At 43.2% G+C, this 23,509-nt stretch overlaps 2 protein-coding genes across 2 annotated transcripts; both read left to right on the forward strand.

Annotated features, from left to right (window-relative positions):
- The first annotated feature begins 721 nt into the window (after nt 1-721).
- On the forward strand, nt 722-2,638 carry LOC311501035 (E3 ubiquitin-protein ligase TRIM21-like). The gene has a single exon (XM_084562687.1). The coding sequence runs from the start codon at nt 941-943 to the stop codon at nt 2,585-2,587; it is 1,647 nt and encodes a 548-aa protein (XP_084418813.1). The 5' UTR covers nt 722-940; the 3' UTR covers nt 2,588-2,638.
- A 9,252-nt stretch (nt 2,639-11,890) lies between these two features.
- Nucleotides 11,891-22,261, forward strand: LOC311506310 (uncharacterized protein). Its single transcript, XM_084570221.1, has 4 exons — nt 11,891-13,826; nt 13,968-13,972; nt 15,370-15,769; nt 20,608-22,261. Exons 1-4 carry the CDS (start codon nt 12,180-12,182, stop codon nt 22,258-22,260), a joined length of 3,705 nt encoding a protein of 1,234 aa, XP_084426347.1. The 5' UTR covers nt 11,891-12,179; the 3' UTR covers nt 22,261.
- Nucleotides 22,262-23,509: the final 1,248 nt, after the last annotated feature.

Genomic DNA, 23,509 nt, shown 5'->3' on the forward strand with positions numbered 1-23,509 from the left:
TACCTTTACTTTAACACTCAAACTGTCCTTCAAAATAAGAGCCCCTTGGTGTTATATTTGACCAGAATATGTCTTTTAATTCTCACAAAAAGCACGTGACCAGGGCTGCTTTCTTTCACCTGCATAATATTGTCAAAATGAGGGACATCCTCTTCTCTCTCTCTCCTATCTTTCAATTTCTTATTTAATTTATTCTATCCACGAGTAGCGTGCACTGTGTGCTTCTACTGTATAGCATGTGTCCATCTCTCCATCTCCCTTCCCCTTTTATACTTTATTTTCAAGGTGCTGACTTGTTATTACTACGGTCTCTGTGACAGAGACTATGTCTGTGTCTGCAGATCAAACAGAAAAACTCTTGTGCAGTGTGTTTGTTTTTATACTCATATCTCAACTTGAAGAAAGAAATAAACCGTGACAAACAGAGCTGCAGTCAGAGGAAGTGGTCGAAGACCAGATTCTACGTGACTTTCCTGAAATGAAAGTCAAACTGTGTCAGAGCGACGGCAGAGCTGCAGTCCAGACGAATCTCTGTGTTTCTGTCTGAAGAAAATTCAACTGAGTTCATCTGTTCTTTCTCAACATCTGACTCAAATACAGGTGAGTACAGCTGATAATATTAACTGTGTTTCAACAGCCAGCATCAAAACTTAGAGCTTCAGTCCAGACATTAGTGCTTTAGAACAAAATATAATATCTACTTCAATCTAGTTCCCACTAACACAACTCCCCCTTTTCATTAATTTCTAGCTCACTCAAACTCCTCTGCTGACTCTCTGGTGAAGGAGGGACCAAGTTTGAATGTTGTTTTTACAAAAAGTGATCCATAAATGCTGCCTGTCTGAAGTCTGATAGAAGTTCAATGACTCATCAATAATCAATAAATGTCGACTTAAACTGTGTTTTTTCTTTCTTTCTCTCTTGTTGTCAGTGTGTAGACATGTCTGCTGCCAGATGTCTGAGATCTGAAGATCAGTTTCTGTGCTCCATCTGTCTGGATGTGTTCACTGATCCAGTCACTACATCATGTGGACACAACTTCTGCAAACACTGCATCAGTCAACACTGGGATACTACTGACGTTTGCAAGTGTCCAATGTGTAATGAGATTTTTCACACGAGACCTCAGCTGAAGATCAACACTTTCATCAGTGAGATGGTTGCTCAGTTCAGACATGAAGCTCAACAGAAAGCCAGCAGCAGCAGCTCAGAGCAACAAGCTGCCAAACCAGGAGAAGTTCCCTGTGACGTCTGCACTGGAACCAAACTGAAGGCCCTGAAGTCCTGCCTGGTGTGTCTGCTCTCCTACTGTGACTCTCACCTGGAGCCTCATCTGACAGTGTCACGCCTGAAAAGACATCAGCTGATCCACCCTGTGGACAACCTGGAAGAGAGGATGTGTAGGAAGCATGATAAACCTCTGGAGCTGTTCTGTAAGACCGACCAGACATGTGTCTGCATGCTCTGCTCTGTTTTAGACCACAAGACACATGAGGTTGTTCCTCTGAAAGAAGGATATGAAGGAAAGAAGGCAGAGCTGGGGAAGACAGAGGATGAAATTCAGCAGATGATCCAGAAGAGACGAGTGAAGATTGAGGAGATGAAAGAGTCAGTGAAGATGAATAAAGATGCTGCAGACAGAGAGAAAGCAGAAGGTGTTCAGATCTTCACTGCTCTGAAGGAGTCTGTTGAGAGAGGCCTGAACCAGCTCATAAAGGAGATCGAAGACAAACAGAAAACAACAGAGAAACAGACTGAAGGTTTCATCAAAGTTCTGAAACAGGAAGTCTTTGAGCTGATGAAGAGGAGCTCTGAGATAAAGCAGCTCTCACGCTCTGAAGACCACCTCCACCTCCTCCAAAGCTTCTCCTCCCTGAAAGCTGCTCCACCCACCAAGGACTGGACAGAGGTCAGCGTCCGTCCACCATCATATGAGGGGACTGTGGTGAGAGCTGTGACTCAGCTGGAGGAGACACTCAGTAAAGACATGAAGAAGCTGCTGCTTGAGGCTGAGCTGAAGAGGCTCCAGCAGTATGCAGTGGATGTGACTCTTGATCCTGATACAGCACAGCCTGCACTCATCCTGTCTGATGATGGAAAACAAGTTCACTGTGGAGAAGTGAGGAAGAATCTTCCAGACAACCCAGAGAGAATTTCTAAATGTGTTTGTGTTTTAGGAAAGAAGAGTTTCTCGTCAGGTAGATTTTACTTTCAGGTTCAGGTTAAAGGAAAGACTGACTGGGATCTAGGAGTGGCCAGAGAGTCAATCAACAGGAAGGGAAGTATCATAGCGAGTCCTCAGAATGGTTTCTGGACTGTAAGGTTGAGAAATGGAAATGAATACAAAGCTATTGATGATCCTGAATTCAGTCTCTCTCTTGGTTCTCGTCCTGAGAAGGTGGGGGTGTTTGTGGATTATGAGGAGGGTCTGGCCTCCTTTCATGATGTAGATACTGCAGCTCTTATCTACTCCTTTACTGGCTGCTCCTTCACTGACAAACTTTACCCATACTTCAGTCCTGATCTGAATCATGGTGGTAAAAACTCTGCCCCTCTGATCATCTGTCCTGTCAATCAAACTGTCTGATCCATTTAATGATGAAGCTTTGAGATGAATGAATGAACTTATTGATCTTCTTCAGGTATTCACATCCAAATTAGACTAAAAGATGATTTACAACCATTTTTGTGTTCAGGACATGTTGCTGTGGAAAAATGATCAAAGTTATTTGTGCGAGAGTCACATTTCTTTAATAAGATTTTAACAAGTAAGAGAATAGAGCTGAAACAAGTTTGAAACAAACAAGATTTCTCTGATGTTGATCTTATTACTTTCATACAGCTTTGGATGTTTTAGAGTAATTATAAACTGCATGTTTAACTGAGAAGAACAGTTTTAACATAACTGAGCAGAAGTGATTTGGTTTTTAATCATTTTCAGACAAAGTATGTAATGAAAGAGACGATAATGTGATTATATGATGGTGTTTATAACTGTTGTGCTACTTTTTGACAATCATCTGGTTGGTAGTGATTTTCCTCTGTTCATCCTGATGCCTTACCCTCTCCCGTTTTCTGATGCTCGTAGTCAGTTTTGTGAGCTCCTCTGATCCATACTCAAATGTGATTCAAAACCTTTAATTAAATATCAATAAAAGTCAAAAGTCATTATGTTTTCATTCTAAATCTCAAGAAAAAAATATTTCCACCCCAGTGTAACGAGGGGGAGGGGGTGAGAAGTGAATGATGAAATGAATGAAGAAAATGTATTATTATTGAAGGGGAGGGAGCAGGTACTAGTGAAATAATCGGGGAAAACCACCTGATCCTGGTGTACTAAAAACAATGCTTTTATTGAATGGACTTAAAAACAAAACAAAAACAAAAAACAAACAGACAAAAAAAACAAATCAAGAATGTTAAAACCTTAAAAGGTTTTAAAACCAAAAGTTAAAAATGCAAATAAACGTTAAAAACAGTCCATTCCTAAAAGAAAATAAAAGAGTCTAATAAGAGGCGGCTCTGAGGGGAGGTGACAGAGGCCTGCCACCGCACCAGGTGCCGCAGGCGCCTCTTCGGCCCTTTGCAGTGGGCTTGCTTGAAGTCACCTGCAAAATAAAGCACAAGGCCAGTATGGGTGTCCACACAACGCACGAATTACTGTGCCGCCGCCCAACCACACACCAGAGCGTTACTAACGGCCCATAGGGAGACACTTACCCGCCAGGCAGAGCGCTATGCTCTGCCGATGCAAGTAGGTACTTCGCATCGTAACGCTCCGTGGTATCTTTTTCTTTGCGGCCAGTACACCCGCTGCCTTGGCTCGTTCTCGGCTCGTTCTCATCCTCTCGCGCCGCCCCGACGCCCTCTGCCGTCCCTCTCACATGTCGACTCTGTCCTAATCCGTCCGTCCAGTTCTCTCCCGTCCATACATGTTATATCGGTGCCAAGTCCATGCCTCTGGTTGACGTCTTCCTCCCATATTCAGGCATGCAAACTGGTCAGGGGTCAAAAAGGTGAGAAGAGTGTGAAGAGGGAAATGGCCACGAACACCCCCCCCCCCCCCCCTTGGTAAACAGAGATTTACAAAGACAACAGACTACAAATTCACTAATTTTTACCAAAAAAAAAACTTTTGAGCCATTGAGCCTGAACAGCTCAATGGCTGTTTTTCCTCGGGCCTGAAGGGCATATTTCACTGCCGGGCCTTTATTTTACTCAAGCACATCGCGGTCCAGGCCTTTATTGGAAGGAGGCCAGAATTAGAGGCAGGCCTTAATTTCTATTTGAGCAAAACGAACTACGAGTAGAATGAATAAAAACAAGATTTTGTGTCTATTTGAACCTATAAAATACTAGGTTCATTTATTGAAAACGTACCGTTACCATAACATGGTATGCATACAGAATATTAACAACAAATGAGCGGCGCGACGCGGTCGGAGCGCACTGAGGACAGTGAGTCCGCTGCCGGTCGGCAGTCGCGCCGGGAGCGAGTGGGACCCGTCCCTCCCCGCACGGAGAGAGGGCGCAGTGAGCACTGATTCCACGACCCCAGGGACCCCAAGTGAGATGCGGGGGGTCGCTGTAAAGCTCGCGGCCGGAGCCGACGAGCCACCTTCGCCCCGAGCACTTCCAGGTCGACCCAGAGCCGGTCGCGGCGCACCGCCACGGAGGAAATGCGCCCGGCGGGGGCCGGCCGACGCCGGGGAGAGGTCCCGCTGAGGGGATCCTCCCACACCGTGCCGCCGAAACCCTGACCCGCCGAGATGACCGGCCTTTATTTACCTCCGCTGACAGCGAGACCGGCAAATGTTGGAGACCCGGCCGCTAATGGAATACAGGCCAATATTAGAGGATTTACGGTATATAGAACATTATATTATTATATTATTAAAATATATTAAAATAAAAGTCAACGAGTAGGCTACCCCCCCCCCCCCCCCCCCAAATATTTTCTCCTCGGATTTGCACGAATCACATAAGTCACCCAATTTGGATTGAAAACGGCGAATTTCGCCGAAAGGTGAGGAGTTTGCATGCCTGCATATTGTCTCTCTCTCTTTTCCGGTTCGTGATTTCTTGATATCCTTTCGCCACTCTCCGCCGCTGCCGATTGGTTCAGCGGTTCGGGGGAAAGGGCGGAACCTCCCAGGTGTAGCTGCTCAATCCATGGTGCGTTCACAGGCAGTCGTTAATTAAACCCACACGCATGCGTTAAAAACATAAAACAATTAAAAACACAATACAAGTAAAAGTATGCAATAGTAAAAACTCCGTAAAAATAAAACCAAATAAAACAGTTCAATCGTTCTAAAAACCACTTGTCTGCCCTGTGACACCAGTTTCATTCCAAACATTCCTGGCTAACAATGGCTACAAAGCTAGTAACACTTTCCAGAAATGCAGTTTACTGAAATACAGGTCACTTATTTGGTAAAACAACAGAATCACGGAAACATTCACCACATGTGAACCAGTGGAAACATCTTCTGTCAGATGTGATGCAGCTGATTCAGAGAAGCAGATGGAGAACCACACATTAACACATTTCTTTCCAATTCATTAAGATTAACTGACAGAGAGGTAGGATGGAAGTAGACCAGGAATTGCAGGAAGACAAGGTAGACCATCTGAACCTCATTTACAGAGATCAGTGGTAAGGAAGTTTTTTCAGTGTGCAATAAACCACAGCTCTCTATGGTAGTGACCACTATAGAAGAAGGATTGAGGACCACCTGAACATCAACAACACACCTCATGTCCCACAACAACTGTCACTTCACAGTGGAGGAGCATGAGGTGAGACGTATGCTGCTGGCCATCAGCCTGAGGAAGACAGCTGAACCTGATGGCTTCACTGCACATATCCTGAAGGACTGTGAAGACTAGCTGGCTGGGGTCTACACCAGGATCTTTAATCACCGTCCCATCCTGCCTGAATTCCTCCATCATAGCCCTTTACCCTAAAAAACAACCATCACCAGTCTCAGTGACTACAGGCCAAGAGTAATGTGTTGAGAAACTGGTTCAGAGTCACATTATGTCATCCATCCCTCCCACCTTCCACTCATGCCAGTTTGTATCCAGGGTCAACAGATCCCACCTGGAGCAGCAGGGGAGACTGTAGCTCTGCTTTTAACAACATCCTACCCCACATGGCAGACATGGGACTTCAAGAGTAAACCTGCTTTTGGATTCCTGTCAGACTGCATCCAGAGGGTTAGAGTGGGCCCCCACACCTCCATGGCTCTCAGCCTCATCACACAGTCCCCTCCTCTGCAGCCTCTACATCCACAAATGCACCCAAACCCACCACAGTAACACCATTGTCCAATTTACTGATGACACCATGGTGGTGGGGCTCATCTCTGGAGACTTAGACTTAGACTTAGACTTAGATAAACTTTATTGATCCACAAGGGAAATTGCTTGGTTACAGTAGCTTAGTTGTCATAAAAAACACACTCTTAAGAACCTCAGATAAAAAGAAAAGATTAAGTTAAATAAAATAGAAATAAAAAATAAGTAGAATAAGATCTAGTAACATAAAATAGAAATAGTATAAGCCAAAATGTACAAATTATCATATTAGAATATGAACAAATGTACAAGAAATGGAAGAATATAAATATAAATTATATATACAGGGTAAGGTGTAAGGTGCAGTAGTATCCATTAACATTAATAACAATGAGTTATCTGTCACAGAAAGGTGAGTTGTTGTACAACTGGACAGAGAATGGTATGAAAGTAGTCCTGTAGCGTTCAGTGTGGGAGCGGAGCTGGATCAGCCTGTTGGAGAATGAGCTCCGCTGCCCCTCTATTGTCTGGTGTAGTGGATGTGACGGATTGTCCATGATGGAGAGCAGTTTGTCCAGTGTCCTCCTGTCCCTCACTGAGACAAACGTCTCCAACTTACTGCCAATCACATGACCAGCCTTTCGGATCAATTTGTCGATCCTACTTATGTCCTTTTTGCTGGTGCTGCTCCCCCAACAAACCACAGCAAAGTACAGGGCACTCTCAACAACAGACTGGTAGAACATCTCCAGCAACTTGCTGCACACGTTAAAAGACCTAAGCTTCCTCAGGAAGTAGAGTCTACTCAGTCCTTTCTTGTACACAGCATCACTGTTGTCCCTCCAGTCCAGTCTGCTGTTCATGTGGACTCCCAGGTACTTATAATGGTCCACTACTTCCACCTCCAGACCCTGGATGGAGATGGGCTCCACTGGTGTCCTCTTCTTCCTGAAGTCAATGACCAGCTCCTTGGTCTTGTCCACATTCAGGAGTAGGTGGTTTGTCTGGGACCACTCCACAAAGTCTGCGATCAGTGTCCTGTACTCCACCTCCCGTCCATCTCTAATACACCCAACCACTGCAGAGTCATCAGAGAACTTCTGCAGGTGGCAGGACCCAGAGCTGTACTGGAAATCAGAGGTGTAGAGAGTGAACAGAAATGGAGACAGGACAGTCCCCTGTGGTGCCCCCACATTACTGACAACAGTATCAGACAGGGAGCCCCCCAGCCGCACAAACTGGGGCCTGTCAGACAAGTAATCAGTAATCCAGGAAACAATGGAAGAGCTGACACCCATCCTGAGCAGCTTCTCACTCATCAGAAAGGGCTGAATGGTGTTAAAAGCACTGGAGAAATCAAAGAACATGATCCTCACAGAGCCCTTTCCACCATCCAGGTGAGAGTGAGCACGGTGCAGCAGGTAGATGACAGCATCATCCACACCAACATGAGGCTGATACGCAAACTGAAGAGGGTCCAAGACAGGGGTCACCAGGGGTCTCAGCTGAGCCAGGACGAGTCTCTCCAGGACCTTCATGACATGTGACGTCAGTGCAACCGGTCTGAAGTCGTTGAGGCCAGATGGGATGGGCTTCTTGGGCACCGGCACTATGCAGGATGTTTTCCACAGCACCGGTATCCTTTCCAGCTTCAGACTCAGGTTGAAGATGAAGTGCAGGATGCCAGACAGCTGTGAAGCGCAAGTCCTCAGGACCCGGGGGTTGACACGATCGGGGCCTGCTGTCTTGCCTTGTTTGACTCTCTCCAGCTGTCTTCTCACCTGGCCAGGCGTCACAGTCATAGGGCTGGTCTTCTCAGTGGGGGTGGGAGTAGGGGGGAGAGCAGAGGTGATAGGCAGGAAGGGATCAGTGGTGAGTTGTTGATTGGCCGTCTGGGGGGGTGTAAAGACTGGAGTGGTGGGGGGTGGAGGGCCAGCAGGGGGTCCAGTGGTGAATCTATTGAAGAAGACATTAAGCTCGTTGGCTCTGTCTGGGCCACCGTCCTGTTGTTTGGCTTTGATGTTGAAGCCAGTGATCAGCTTCATGCCCCTCCACACGTCCCGGGTGTTGTTCTGCTGGAGCTTGACCTCCAACTTCCTCCTGTAGGCGTCCTTACACTCCTTCAGCTGGACCTTGAGTTGCCACTGTATCCTCTTCAACTCGTCCTTATCTCCAGATCTGAAGGCCTGCTTCTTCTTGTTCAGCAGATCCTTCAGCTGGCTGGTGATCCAGGGCTTGTTGTTAGGATAACAGCGGACAGTCCTTGTAGGGATTACTGTATCCTCACAGAAGTTTATATAGTCCGTGATGCAGTCTGTCATGCTGTCAATGTCATTCCCATGGGGCTGGCAGAGCACGTCCCAGTTGGTGGTATCAAAGCAGTCCTGCAGAGCGTCGCTAGCCTCCTCACTCCACCTCCTAACTGTCCTCGTGGAGACAGGCTGTCTCTTCGCTGCAGGGACATACTCAGGTGTTAACAACACCAAGTTGTGATCAGACCGTCCCAGTGGGGGCAGGGCAGTGGCACTGTATGCATCCTTTGAATTAGCATACAGTAGGTCCAGAGTTCTATTTTCCCGGGTCGCACAATGAACAAACTGGTGGAAAGTGGGTAAAACAGTGTCCAAGGTGATGTGGTTAAAATCCCCAGAAATGACAACGAGGGCTTCCGGGTGTTTGGACTGTTGCCTGGCAACAGTGGCGTGGATGGTGTCACTCGCTGCTGCCTTGTCCGCTGAGGGAGGGATGTAAACTCCCACAAAGATGACAGACGTGAATTCCCTCGGTAAATAATATGGACGCATTCCCACAGCTAAAAGTTCAATGTCCGGCGTACAGACACGCTCCTTCACAGTCAAATGAGCAGGGTTGCACCATCTCTCATTCACAAAAACAGCAATCCCGCCGCCGTTCTTCTTACCGCTCAGGACCGTGTCTCTATCCGCCCGTAGAGTCTTGAAGCCGGGTAAAGATGCACTGTGGTCCGGGAAGTTCGCGTGCAGCCAGGTCTCCGTAAAACACAAAATACTGCTCACGGCGTACTCCCTCTGGGTCCTAACAAGCGCACACAGTTCGTCCATCTTATTAACCAGAGACCTCACGTTCCCCATAAGGACAGATGGTACCGCTGGTTTGAATTTCCGTCTCCGCTCTTTCACTTTCGCGCCAGCACGGCATCTCCGGCGCTTCTTCCTAAGTTCCTCGGGAATCTCAGGCCTCGCTCCGAACAGCGCAGGGGGTATGGACAGCGCTAGCAGTTGCTCTCGTGTGTATACGAAAGGACGGCCACTCTGCTGAGCGCTACAGCTCAGCACTGAAAGTCCAGAAAAAACGAAAAAAAGCAGCTTAAAAAGACAAAAGCGGCCAAAAAACATGGTGATAGTTTTTTGGCATAGGATTCAAGAATAAGTTAGAAAAAAAAAAAAAGATCGAAGGAACACACAAAAATTGTAAGAATCACGGAGCTACTGTGACCTGCTGCCACTCTTTCAGGCGCTCGACCTGGAGGGAGGGGACGAACTCTCCAACAGGAATGAGGTGGAGCAGTTGACATTGTCTTGCAGAGACAACAACTTGATTGTCTTGCAGAGACAACAACTTGATGGTAATTACAGCTAAGACTAAGGAGATCATTGTGGACTACAGGAAGAATAAAACAGACATCCAGCCCTTATTGATAGACAGGACCGGTGTTGAGAGGGTGTCAGATATCAGCTTCTGAGGAGTCCACATCACAGAAGACCTAAACTTGTGTGATCTGACACTGATGTACCTTGACCTTGGAGTTCACCCCTGATCTCTTTGGAAGTTGTTCTGGGCTCTTTGGTTAGCATTCGTATTATCTGTCTCTTCAACTCGTCATCAATTCTTCTCTTGCGGCCACATTCAGAGAGGTCGGCTACAGTCCCATGGACTTTAAACTTCTGAATAATATGTGCAGCTGTAGTCACAGGAACATCAAGCTGCTTGGAGATGATCTCGTAGCCTTTAACTTTAACATGCTTGTCTATAATTTTGTTTCTAATCTGCTGAGACAACTCTGTCCTTAGCTTTCTGTGTTCCATGTTCAATGTGGTACACAGCATGATAGCAAACAGCACAGTGACTACTTTTCATCCTTTAAACAGGCAGATTGATTGATTACAAGTTTTAAGACACCAGTGATGCTCATTACAGGACACACCTTAGTTTGACATGTCCCTATGGTCAAATTATTTTCAATCTTTTCTAGGGGTACCATCATTTTTGTCCAGGTCAGTTTCATTAGTTTTTTTTTTTAGTTTTTTTTAATTACTCTGTTGAACCACAATTGAAAACAATATCTGATTTTCATTACTTCATTTTCAGTACATTTTTATTTGTTATTACTTTTGTCAGTTCATTTCAGTGACCACCGTGGGTTTTTCTTTCTTTAACGTAAGGGTACCAACAATTCTGTCCACATGTGTAAAATACAGAATTTATGGATCTTCTATATTATTTTAAATATTATTAAAAAACAATATATTTATCCATAACTTGTACATATATACACAATATATCTTCTGTCCAATCAATATTTTATATTCTTGTGTATTGTAAATATTGTATATTTACATTTGTATATACTATTTGCCCTATATTATTATGTCCTTATGTAGTGTTTTACTATTCTTATAGTTACTATATATATTGATATTCTTGTATATTGCAAATACACTTTTTCTAAATTTCTACCTCATTATAATTTTTCATTTACTTTTACCTTTTTATACTTTGTTTTTATACAAGGTACTGACTTGTGATTCCTATGGTCTCTGTGTCAGAGACTATGTCTGTGTCTATAGTTTAGCAGGTTGAGATAGATAGATAGATAGATAGATAGATAGATAGATAGATAGATAGATAGATAGATAGATAGATAGATAGATAGATAGATAGACAGACAGACAGACAGACAGACTATTAATCCCAAACTGGGAAATTTCTCTGTTGCAGCAACAATGTACAGGTATTCAACACCATTCATAAATATAACAAAAAGCTAAAAATCAGTGTCATCTGTCCCACACGGCTGAGGAGTTGTACAGACTGATAGCAAAAATACAAAACCTCTTGTGCAATGTGTTGTTTTTATACTCATATTTCAAAATGAAGCAGGAAATAAACCGTGATAAACAGAGCTGTAATCAGAGGAGGAGTAAAACTGGAAAGACCAGATTCAACGTCACTTTCCTGAAAGTCAAAGTTAGTCAGAGAGGCGACGGAGCTGCAGTCCAGACGAATCTCTGTGTTTCTGTGTGAAGAAAATTCAACTGAGTTCATCTGTTCTTTCTCAACATCTGACTCAAATACTGGTGAGTACAGCTGATAATATTTGCTGTGTTTCAACAACCAGCATCAAAACTTAGAGCTTCAGTCCAGACATTAGTGCTTTAGAACAAAATAGAAAATCTGCTTCGGTCTAGTTCCCACTAACACAACTTCCCCTTTTCATTCACTTTCTAGCTAACGCAAACTCCTCTGCTCACTCTCTGGTGAAGGAGGGACCAAGTTTGAATGTTGTGTTTACAAAAAGTGATCAATAAATGCTGCCTATTAAATAATAAATGAAGTCTGATGTAGTTCCTCTCTGTCTCCACCTGAGGTCAGTAAAACAACAACCATCAGGAGAGTTTGATGAACATTTGATTCAGGTGGAGCTGCAGATGGTTGTAAAACAGACCCATTGACCTCTTTTTATGAGCTGCTAGAGTTAAAATAAGTAAAGATCTCAGTGTATTTTAAACTTATTATGTCTGAAGTCTGATGGAAGTTCAATAACTCATAAATAATCAATAAATCTCTACTTAAACTGTGTTTTTTGTCTCTTTCTCTCTTGTTGTCAGTGTGTAGTCATGTCTGCTGCCAGATGTCTGAGATCTGAAGATCAGTTTCTGTGCTCCATCTGTCTGGATGTGTTCACTGATCCAGTCTCTACACCATGTGGACACAACTTCTGCAAACACTGCATCAGTCAACACTGGGATACTACTGACGTATGCAATTGTCCAATGTGTAAAGACATTTTCTCCGCTAGACCTCAGCTGAGGATCAACACTTTCATCAACGAGATGGTTGCTCAGTTCAGACATGAATCTCAACAGAAAGCCAGCAGCAGCAGCTCAGAGCAACAAACTGCCAAACCAGGAGAAGTTCCCTGTGACGTCTGCACTGGAACCAAACTGAAGGCCCTGAAGTCCTGCCTGGTGTGTCTGCTCTCCTACTGTGACTCTCACCTGGAGCCTCATCTGACAATGTCACGCCTGAAAAGACATCACCTGATCCATCCTGTGGACAACCTGGAAGACAGGATGTGTAGGAAGCATGATAAACCTCTGGAGCTGTTCTGTAAGACCGACCAGACATGTGTCTGCATGCTCTGCTCTGTTTCAGACCACAAGAAACATGAGGTTGTTCCTCTGAAAGAAGGATATGAAGGAAAGAAGGCAGAGCTGGGGAAGACAGAGGCTGAAATTCAGCAGATGATCCAGAAGAGACGACTGAACATTGAGGAGATGAAAGAGTCAGTGAAGATGAGTAAAGATGCTGCAGACAGAGAGAAAGCAGAAGGTGTTCAGGTCTTCACTGCTCTGAAGGAGTCTGTTGAGAGAGGCCTGAACCAGCTCATAAAGGAGATCGAAGACAAACAGAAAACAACAGAGAAACAGGCTGAAGATTTCATCAAAGATCTGGAACAGGAAGTCTCTGAGCTGATAAAGAGGAGCTCTGAGATAAAGCAGCTTTCACGCTCTGAAGACCACCTCCACCTCCTCCAAAGCTTCTCCTCCCTGAAAGCTGCTCCACCCACCAAGGACTGGACAGAGGTCAGCGTCCGTCCACCATCATATGAGGGGACTGTGGTGAGAGCTGTGACTCAGCTGGAGGAGACACTCAGTAAAGACATGAAGAAGCTGCTTGAGGCTGAGCTGAAGAGGGTCCAACAGTATGCAGTGGATGTGACTCTTGATCCTGATACAGCACATCCTGAACTCATCCTGTCTGATAATGGAAAACAAGTTCACTGTGGAGACGTGAGGAAGAAGCGTCCAGACAACCCAGAGAGATTTTCTACATGTGTTTGTGTTTTAGGAAAGAAGAGTTTCTCTTCAGGTAGATTTTACTTTCAGGTTCAGGTTAAAGGAAAGACTGACTGGGATCTAGGAGTGGTCAGAGAGTCAATCAACAGGAAAGGAGCCATCACTCTGAGACCTCAGAATGGTTTCTGGACTGTATGGTTGAGAAATGGAAATCAATACAAAGCTCTTGCTGGTCCTCCAGTCAGTCTCTCTCTTGGTTCTCGTCCTGAGAAGGTGGGGGTGTTTGTGGATTATGAGGAGGGTCTGGTCTCCTTTCATGATGTAGATACTGCAGCTCTTATCTACTGCTTTACTGGCTGCTCCTTCACTGACAAACTTTACCCATACTTCAGTCCTTTTCCACATAACAATGGTAAAAACTCTGCACCTCTGATCATCTGTCCTGTCAATCAAACTGTCAGATCCATTTAATGATGAAGCTTTGAGATGAATGAATGAACTTATTGATCTTCACACATTATTTACACTCACACATTTTGTTGTAATCAAGTATTCACATCCAAATTGTCCCAAAAGATGAGAATTTACAACCATTTTTGTGTTCAGGACATGTGCAGCTGTCAGTGTGATGCTGTGGAAACGTGTAGTACCAGAATAACTTGCAGGATAGCTGAAATATGTAATAGTATGTGACTAACTTCCGGTTTACTCCGATGTTGATCTTATTACTTTTATACAGCTCTGCATGTTCTACAGTAATTACAAACTGAATGTCTAGCTGTGACAAGTACAGTTTTAACATAACTGTATAGAAGTGATTCGATGTTTAATAATTTTCAGACAAAGTACTTAATGAAAGAGACGAGGTGATTATAGGATGGTGTTTATAACTGTTGTGCTACTTTTTGACAATCATCTGGTTGGTAGTAATTTTTTTCTGTTCATCCTGATGCCTTATCCTCTCCTGTTTTCTGATGCTCATAGTCAGTTTTGTGAGCTCTTCTAATCCATTCACGAGTGTGATTCAAAAACCTTTTATTAAATATCCATAAAAGACAAACCTTTGTCATGTTTTCATTTTAAGTATGAAGAAGAAAAAAATGTTCCCTCTCCAGTTTCACTGCAAACATTCCTGGCCAACAATGGCCACAAAGCTAGTAACCCTTTCCAGATATGGAGTTCATTGAAATACAGTTCACTTATTTGGTAAAACAACAGAATCACTGAAACATTCACCACATGTGAACCAGTGGAAACATCTCCTGTCAGATGTGATGCAGCTGATTCAGAGAAGCAGATGGAGAACCACACTTTAAAAGTCTTCTTCCCAATTCATTAAGATTCACTGACAGAGAGGTAGGATGGAAGTAGACCAAGAACTACAGGAAGACAAGGTAGACCATCTGGACCTCATTTACAGTGATCACTGGTGAGGAAGTCTTTTCAATGTGCAATAAACCACAGCTCTCTATGGTAGTTACCACTATAGAAGAAGGATTGACATCAACAACAAACCTCATGTCCCACAACAACTCTCACTTCACAGTGGAGGAGCATGAAATGAGGCATATGCTGCTGGAAGTCAACCTGATGAAGGCAGCTGAACCTGATGGCTTCACTGCACATATCCTGAAGGACTGTGAAGACTAGCTGGCTGGGGTCTACACCAGGATCTTTAACCACTGTCCCATCCTGCCTGAAGTCCTCCATCATAGCCCTTTACCCCAAAAACAACCATCACCAGCCTCAGTGACTACAGGCCAATAGTAATGTGTTGAGAAACTGGTTCAGAGTCACATTATGTCATTCATCTCTCACCTTCTACTCATGCCAGTTTATATCCAGGGCCAACAGGTCCCACCTGGAACAGCAGGGGAGACTGTAGCTCTGCTCACCATCCTACCCCACAGACTGGTTTCCAAAATGGCAGAGGGTTAGAGTGGGCCCCCACACCTCCATGTCTCTCAGGCTCAGCACTGGACTGAGTGCTGAGTCCCCTCCTCTACAGCCTCTACACCCACGAATGCACCCCCACCCACCACAACTACACCATTGTCCAATTTACTGATGACACCATGGTGGTGGGGCTCATCTCTGGAGGGGACGAGTTCTCCTGCAGGAATGAGGTGGAGCAGTTGACATTGTCTTGCAGAGACAACAACTTGATGCTAATTACAGCTAAGATTAAGGAGATCATTGTGGACTACAGGAAGAATAAAACAGACATCCAGCCCTTATTGATAGACAGGACTGGTGTGGAGATGGTGTCGGATATCAGCTTCCAAGGAGTTCACATCACAGAGGACCTAAACTTGGGTGCAAACACTATTGAGCTGGTGGAGAAGGCCCACCAGAGACTTTACTTCCTGAGACTTTTCAGGAAGAACAACATCCCTCAAAAACTGCTGGTGTCCTGATTGCTGCTCCGTAAAAAGCTTCCTGACGTAGGGGAGAGTGGAGTAAGATGAGCCACTTTTTACTTATGTTGACCTGGAGGCGAGGGAAAATGACACAGAAATACAATGAACATATACCTTTATTTCAGGATGTCTCCTGTCTAATGGTATGATCGGAATGTATATCTGACAAAGCTGCCTAAAACAATGACTTCTCAAAAAAAAGTGCTCCTGTGGTTCCACTTTCCCCAGGTTAGGGGTAAGTTGAACCAAGTCAGTGGGTAAACTGACCATCTGAGTTTCAAAATGTAAACCTGAGCATAAAGTGCTAACAAACAGTTTTAACAGTTTTGAACTTGTGGGAACAAATCACCAGTTAGTTTCAAAACCATTTAATCGAAACAACTATTCAATATTCCGACTGTCAAGGTTGCAGGGGAATATGAACTGCTCCCTTCTTGCAGTTCCTTCAGCCTTTTAAGGTTGGGGGAGCTTCTTTAGCACATCACTCAGTGGGAAAGATGCCTCATCCTTTTCCTTGAATGCAAAGGTGGGTTTCTTAGCGTCAGTGATCCCTCGGGTTCTTATGAGAAATCTGGCACTTCGTTGCCCGCAAGACTGTCAACCAAGCCAATGTAATAGTGGCTTCTGCATTTAAATGCAAATTTTACGATGACAAAGTCACCACCAGCAGATCTGAGATGTCTGGTTCACTTCTTTCAATGCTGGACCTCTCATACTCAGAAGTGTCATCAAATTGTCTGTGCCAGCCTACTGAGTCATGTCATTTCTTGCACATCCTACCGGCTAAACCTTTCTCTTCCAGTTGCTGGATTGCTTCTTTCTGCCAATTGCAGCGCCAGTTCAGGGCATTTCTTTGGAGTAAGGCCATGGAACTGCTCCGCAAACTTCTTGATATGGTCTTTTAGCTCCTTCTCCACCTCCTCTGAGAAGACTCTCTTTGCTTCTGTTGTTCCACTGTACCCTACTGTTTTTACTTCCTCGGCCTCCCTCGTTTTCATGCACCTCCTCAATGTTGCCCTGTCAATATTTCTCTCTCTTTCCACTGATCTGATGGACTTTCCACTCTTGACATCACTGGCTGATCTCTCCATCTCTTCGAGGGGTGTTGAGCCCCAGCTTGTTTTCCTCTTGTAGGTTCTCATACCTTTTCTACAATGGTTATCATATGACAAATATGCCAAACCAGTTGAGTATACTCAACCGAAATAACATTTTATACGTCAGAGACTTAACTGAATTTCAGTGTCTTTTGGTGGGGCAAGTTGAACCATTGGCTCAATTTACCCCACAGCCTTTGGCTCACTTTGCCCCATAGCCACCATTTTGGAAAAAATGGGCTAGCTTAGATATTCAGGCTAATCTTTAATGAAGTGATTCACATGATTTTATATGTTAGCAAATCACCAACACGTATAATATATAATTTTAGCCCTGGATAAATTTGCTTTGACATAACAGTCATTTTACCTGATACGCAGAAAATTTACTTTGACAACCAAAAAACTGTTTTTGTGTAAAAAAAACAAAACAACTTTCCACTTCTCCCATATGCTTCTCTGCATCACAGCAAGATGGAAATGATGGGTGCTTCTTGAATTTATGGTCACATGAGAAAACATGTGCACAGTTACCTAGATACAAGGGGTGGGTCAACTTACCCACTGGCTCATCTTACCCCACTCTCCCCTACTGTCTGTGTGTGTTGTTGTTCATCTGCACAGTAGTACAGACTCAACAGGATCAAAGGAAAAAGTTAACTCTGGTTTTATTGGTGGATGGGACCGACCTGAATGTGTCACAGTCTGTATCATAACATCAGACTCTGCAGTCTCTGGGCCAACCCCCTGAGTGGTTTCTCTTTTCTATTCTGCCTCCATGTGTTGCACAATCTTTTGAGGCAATCACTGCAATCAAGTGATTTCTGTAACTCTCAGTGAGACTTCTGGACCTGTTGACAGGTATTATGGACCACTCTGCCTCAGTTGTCTCAGGTTTGAACGGTGCCTTCTCCAGACTGCAGGTTTCAGCTCTATCCACAGATGTTCAATAGGATTTAGATCAGGGCTCATGGAAGGCCACTTTAGAATAGTTCTCAGTCATTCTTGGGTGTTTTCAGCTATTTGTTTTGGGTCATTATCCTGTTGGAGGACCCATGACCCATGACCAGAACATAACCCAGCCCCCTCCGTGTTTCTTTGTATGCTTCATTTTTGCATGTGAACACAGAGCTGATGTGACTTGTCAAAAAGTTCCAGTTTTGTCTCATCTATCCAAAGGACATTCTCCCGGATGCTTTGTGGCTTGTCAATATGCATTTAGGCAAATTCCAAATCAACAGTGGAGTCCTCCTCAGTCATCTTCCATTTAGTCCACTTTGTATCAAACAGCGGCGCATGGTGCGATCTGACACTGGTGTACCTTGACCTTGGAGTTCACCCCTGATCTCTTTGGAAGTTGTTCTGGGCTCTTTGGTTAGCATTCGTATTGTCCGTCTCTTCAACTCATCATCAATTCTTCTCTTGCGGCCACATCCAAGGAGGCTGGCTACAGTCCCATGGACCTTAAACTTCTGAATAATATGAGCAGCTGTAGTCACAGGAACATCAAGCTGCTTGGAGATGATCTCGTAGCCTTTAACTTTAACATGCTTGTCTATAATTTTGTTTCTAGTCTCCTGAGACAACTCTCTCCTTAGCTTTCTGTGTTCCATGTTCAGTGTGGTACACAGCATGATAGCAAACAGCACAGTGACTACTTTTCATCCTTTAAATAGGCAGATTGATTGATTACAAGTTTTAAGACACCAGTAATGCTCATTACAGGACACACCTTAGTTTGACATGTCCCTATGGTCAAATTGTTTTCAGTCTTTTCTAGGGGTACCATCATTTTTGTCCAGGCCAGTTTCATTCAGTTTTTTATTTATTTATTTATTTATTTTTTATTTTAATTACTCTGTTGAACCACAATTCAAAACAATGTCGGATTTTCATTAGTTCATTTTCAGTAAATTTTTATTTGTTATTACTTTTGTCAGTTTAAAGTTATTTCAGTGACCACTGTGTGTTTTTCTTTCTTTAACGTAAGGGTACCAACAATTTTGTCCACACGTGTATTTTAGACAGCATTTTTGCATGTATCTTCTATATTATTTTAAATATTATTAAAAACGACATATTTGTAAATAACTCGTACATATATACACAGTATATCTTCTGTCCAATTAATATTTTATATTCTTGTGTATTGTAAATATTGTATATTTACACTTGTATATACTATTTGCCCTATATTTACAGTGTTTACAGAATATATTCTTATAGTTACGCTATATATTAATATTCTTGTATATTGCAAATACACTTTTTGTAAATTTCTACCTCATTATAATTTTTTTTTTTTTTTACTTTTTACTTTTACCTTTTTATACTTTGTTTTCAAGGTGCTGACTTGTGATTCCTGTGGTCTGTGTGTCAGAAACTATGTCTGTGTCTATAGTTTAGAACGTTGAAATTTCTCTGTTGCAGCAGCAATGTACAGGTATTCAACACCATACATAAATATAACAAAAAGCTAAAAATCAACAATAAAAAAATAGAGAACTAAAGAAAGAACAAAAATCTATACACTGTGGTGACCCACAATGAACAATGAGAGAGACATTCACCAAAAGACTGTACCTTTAAGGGAGTTAGGATTTTCAAGTTTACAGTTCCGTGTTTACGTTTTGTGGCAGTTCTCACCTGACTCGCTGACAGTATTCTGAAGTTTACAAAAAGTGGAGAGTAAAGTTGACTTGACACATCTCCATCTCTTGTCTCGTCACTTATTGCACTCCACAACACAGTATTTACAAAAATTATGAGATAAGTGAATAAGTGACTATTAAAAGTCAATATTACAAAAAGTTAAATTAGATTGCAATGAAATGTAATGAAATTACAGCCAATAACCAAACAAGCATGTGCAAATGTACAAGAAAAACAAAAGTCCAGGGTGTCATCTGTCACACACAGATGAGGAGTTGTACAGACTGATACAAAAATACAAAACCTCTTGTGCAACGTGTTGGTTTTATACTCATATCTCATAATGAAGCAGGAAATAAACCGTGATAAACAGAGCTGTAATCCAAGGAGGAGTAAAACTGTAAAGACCAGATTCAACGTCACTTTCCTGAAATGAAAGTCAAAGTTAGTCAGAGAGGCAACGGAGTTGCAGTCCAGACGAATCTCTGTGTTTCTGTCTGAAGAAAATTCTGCTGAGTTCATCTGTTCTTTCTCAACATCTGACTCAAATACTGGTGAGTACAGCTGATAATATTTACTGTGTTTCAACAACCAGCATCAAAACTTAGATCTTCAGTCCAGACATTAGTGCTTTAGAACAAAATATAAAGTCTGCTTCAATCTAGTTCCAACTAACACAACTCCACATTTCATTGACTTTCTAGCTCACTCAAACTCCTCTGCTCACTCTCTGGTGAAGGAGGGACCAAGTTTGAATGTTGTTTCTACAAAGAGTGACCAACAAATGCTGCCTATTAAATAATAAATGAAGTATGATGTAGTTCCTCTCTGTCTCCACCTGAGGTGAGTAAAACGACAACCATCAGGAGAGTTTGATGAACTTTAGACTCAGGTGGAGCTGCAGATGGTTGTAAAACAGACCTATTGACCTCTTTTTATGAGCTGCTAGAGATAAAATAAGTAATGATCTCAGTGTATTTTAAACTTATTATGTCTGAAGTCTGGTAGAAGTTCAATAACTCATCAATAATCAATAAATCTCTACTTGTTTTTTCTCTCTTTCTCTCTTCTTGTCAGTGTGTAGACATGTCTGCTGCAAGATGTCTGAGATCTGAAGATCAGTTTCTGTGCTCCATCTGTCTGGATGTGTTCACTGATCCGGTCACTACATCGTGTGGACACAACTTCTGCAAACACTGCATCACTCAACACTGGGATACTACTGATGTTTGCAAGTGTCCAATGTGTAATAAAGTGTTTGAGACAAGACCTGAACTAGACATCAACACTTTCATCAGTGAGATGGTTGCTCAGTTCAGACATGAATCTCAACAGAAAGCCAGCAGCAGCAGCTCAGAGCAACAAGCTGCCAAACCAGGAGAAGTTCCCTGTGACGTCTGCACTGGAACCAAACTGAAGGCCCTGAAGTCCTGCCTGGTGTGTCTGCTCTCCTACTGTGACTCTCACCTGGAGCCTCATCTGACAGTGTCACGCCTGAAAAGACATCAGCTGATCCACCCTGTGGACAACCTGGAAGACAGGATGTGTAGGAAGCACGATAAACTTCTGGAGCTGTTCTGTAAGACCGACCAGACATGTGTCTGCATGCTCTGCTCTGTTTTAGACCACAAGACACATGAGGTTGTTCCTCTGAAAGAAGGATATGAAGGAAAGAAGGCAGAGCTGGGGAAGACAGAGGATGCAATTCAGCAGATGATCCAGAAGAGACGACTGAAGATTGAGGAGATGAAAGAATCAGTGAAGATGAGTAAAGATGCTGCAGACAGAGAGAAAGCAGAAGGTGTTCAGGTCTTTACTGCTCTGAAGGAGTCTGTTGAGAGAGGCCTGAACCAGCTCATAAAGGAGATCGAAGACAAACAGAAAACAACAGAGAAACAGGCTGAAGGTTTCATCAAAGATCTGAAACAGGAAGTCTCTGAGCTGATGAAGAGGAGCTCTGAGATAAAGCAGCTCTCACGCTCTGAAGACCACCTCCACCTCCTCCAAAGCTTCTTCTCCCTGAAAGCTGCTCCACCCACCAAGGACTGGACAGAGGTCAGCGTCCGTCCACCATCATATGAGGGGACTGTGGTGAGAGCTGTGACTCAGCTGGAGGAGACACTCAGTAAAGACATGAAGAAGCTGCTTGAAGCTGAGCTGAAGAGGCTCCAGCAGTATGCAGTGGATGTGACTCTTGATCCTGATACAGCACATCCTGCACTCATCCTGTCTGATGATGGAAAACAAGTGAATCATAGTGACGTGAGGAACAATCTTTCAGACAACCCGGAGAGATTTTCTACATGTGTCAACGTTTTAGGAAAGAAGAGTTTCTCTTCAGGTGGATTTTACTTTCAGGTTCAGGTTAAAGGAAAGACTGACTGGGATCTAGGAGTGGCCAGAGAGTCAATCAACAGGAAGGGAAGCATCACAGCGAGTCCTCACGATGGTTTCTGGACTATATGGTTGAGAAATGGAAATAAATACAAAGCTCTTGATGATCCTCGAGTCAGTCTCTCTCTTGGTTCTCGTCCTGAGAAGGTGGGGGTGTTTGTGGATTATGAGGAGGGTCTGGTCTCCTTTCATGATGTAGATACTGCAGCTCTTATCTACTCCTTTACTGGCTGCTCCTTCACTGACAAACTTTACCCATTCTTCAGTCCTAGTCTGAATCATGGTGGTAAAAACTCTGCACCTCTGATCATCTGTCCTGTCAATCAAACTGTCTGATCCATTAAATGATGAAGCTTTGAGACGGATGAATGAACTTATTGATCTTCACACTCACAGATTTGGTTGTAATGAAATATTCACATCCAAATTGGTCTAAAAGATGAGGATTTACAACCATTTTGTGTTCAGGACATGTGTTGTTGTCAGTGTGATGCTGTGGAAACGGAATCAAAGTTATTTGTGTGAGCATCACATTTCTTAACTTCCAGGAGAGCTGAAACAAGTTTGTGACTAACTACAGTTTAGAGTAGGTCTGGCCTCATCATGTGAACATTTTTAAATAAGATCCTCTAGCTCAGTAACTTGTAAGAAAATCTTTAATTTTCCAGGTGTTACAATTGTGATTGTGATGTTTTGTCGACTCCCTTTTGGTCTCTAAATACAGAACCATCCACAAACACGTCGACGTTTACTCTGATGTTGATCTTATTACTTTCAAACATCTCTGGATGTTTTACAGTAATTACAAACTGAATGTCTGACTGTGAGAAAGAACAGTTTTAACATAACTGAACAGAAGAGTTTTGGTTTTTAATCATTTTCAGACAAAGTACGTAATGAAAGAGACAATGATGTGATTATATGATGGTGTTTATATCCATGGGCGTGGTATTGGGGGGAAAAGGGGACCTGACTACCCAGGGCCCGAGTAGGGAGAGGGCCCACGAAAATCCTGAATTTATTTATTTGTTTTTGAATGAATTGGGCCCTCCAATTAATTGGTGTCATAATGTATTTCAAATATGTTGATAACATCAACTGAGAGAATGAACTTTGTGTCACAGCCCTCCCAACATACTGGACATTCTGGGGGCCCCCTCTTGGAGACGCAAAATGGTTTAGTCCGCTCATAGACAGCGGCCGGCGACGAGTACGTCAGTGAGCGCAGATTGAATGACCTGGAGGCTAACTGTCATCATGCCGCCCAAAAAACACAAAGAGTGGAAAGAAAAAAAAATAAGGTAGAATGAGGGGAAGCAACTGTTAACTGCTTTCTTTACGAAAGGTCAACCGAGTTTATCCAATTTACATTAACGTTGTCGTAGTCCAGAGTCGGTAAATTACATCCATACATCTTGTGTAAGGCTTTAGCAAGGCTTTATTTCTTTTCCTGCAAGCTGAAAAACAATTTTATTGAAAAATGAGATAGTTTATTTGATTTGATTCTCTGTGTACAGTTGTTGGCTCCTGTTCAAGAATAAATGTTTTTAAATCAAAATGTGTCACGGATCAAAACGTTAGTACA

This window comes from Chelon labrosus (genome assembly GCF_963514085.1).
Source record: "Chelon labrosus genome assembly, chromosome: 2".
Taxonomy (NCBI): domain Eukaryota; kingdom Metazoa; phylum Chordata; class Actinopteri; order Mugiliformes; family Mugilidae; genus Chelon; species Chelon labrosus.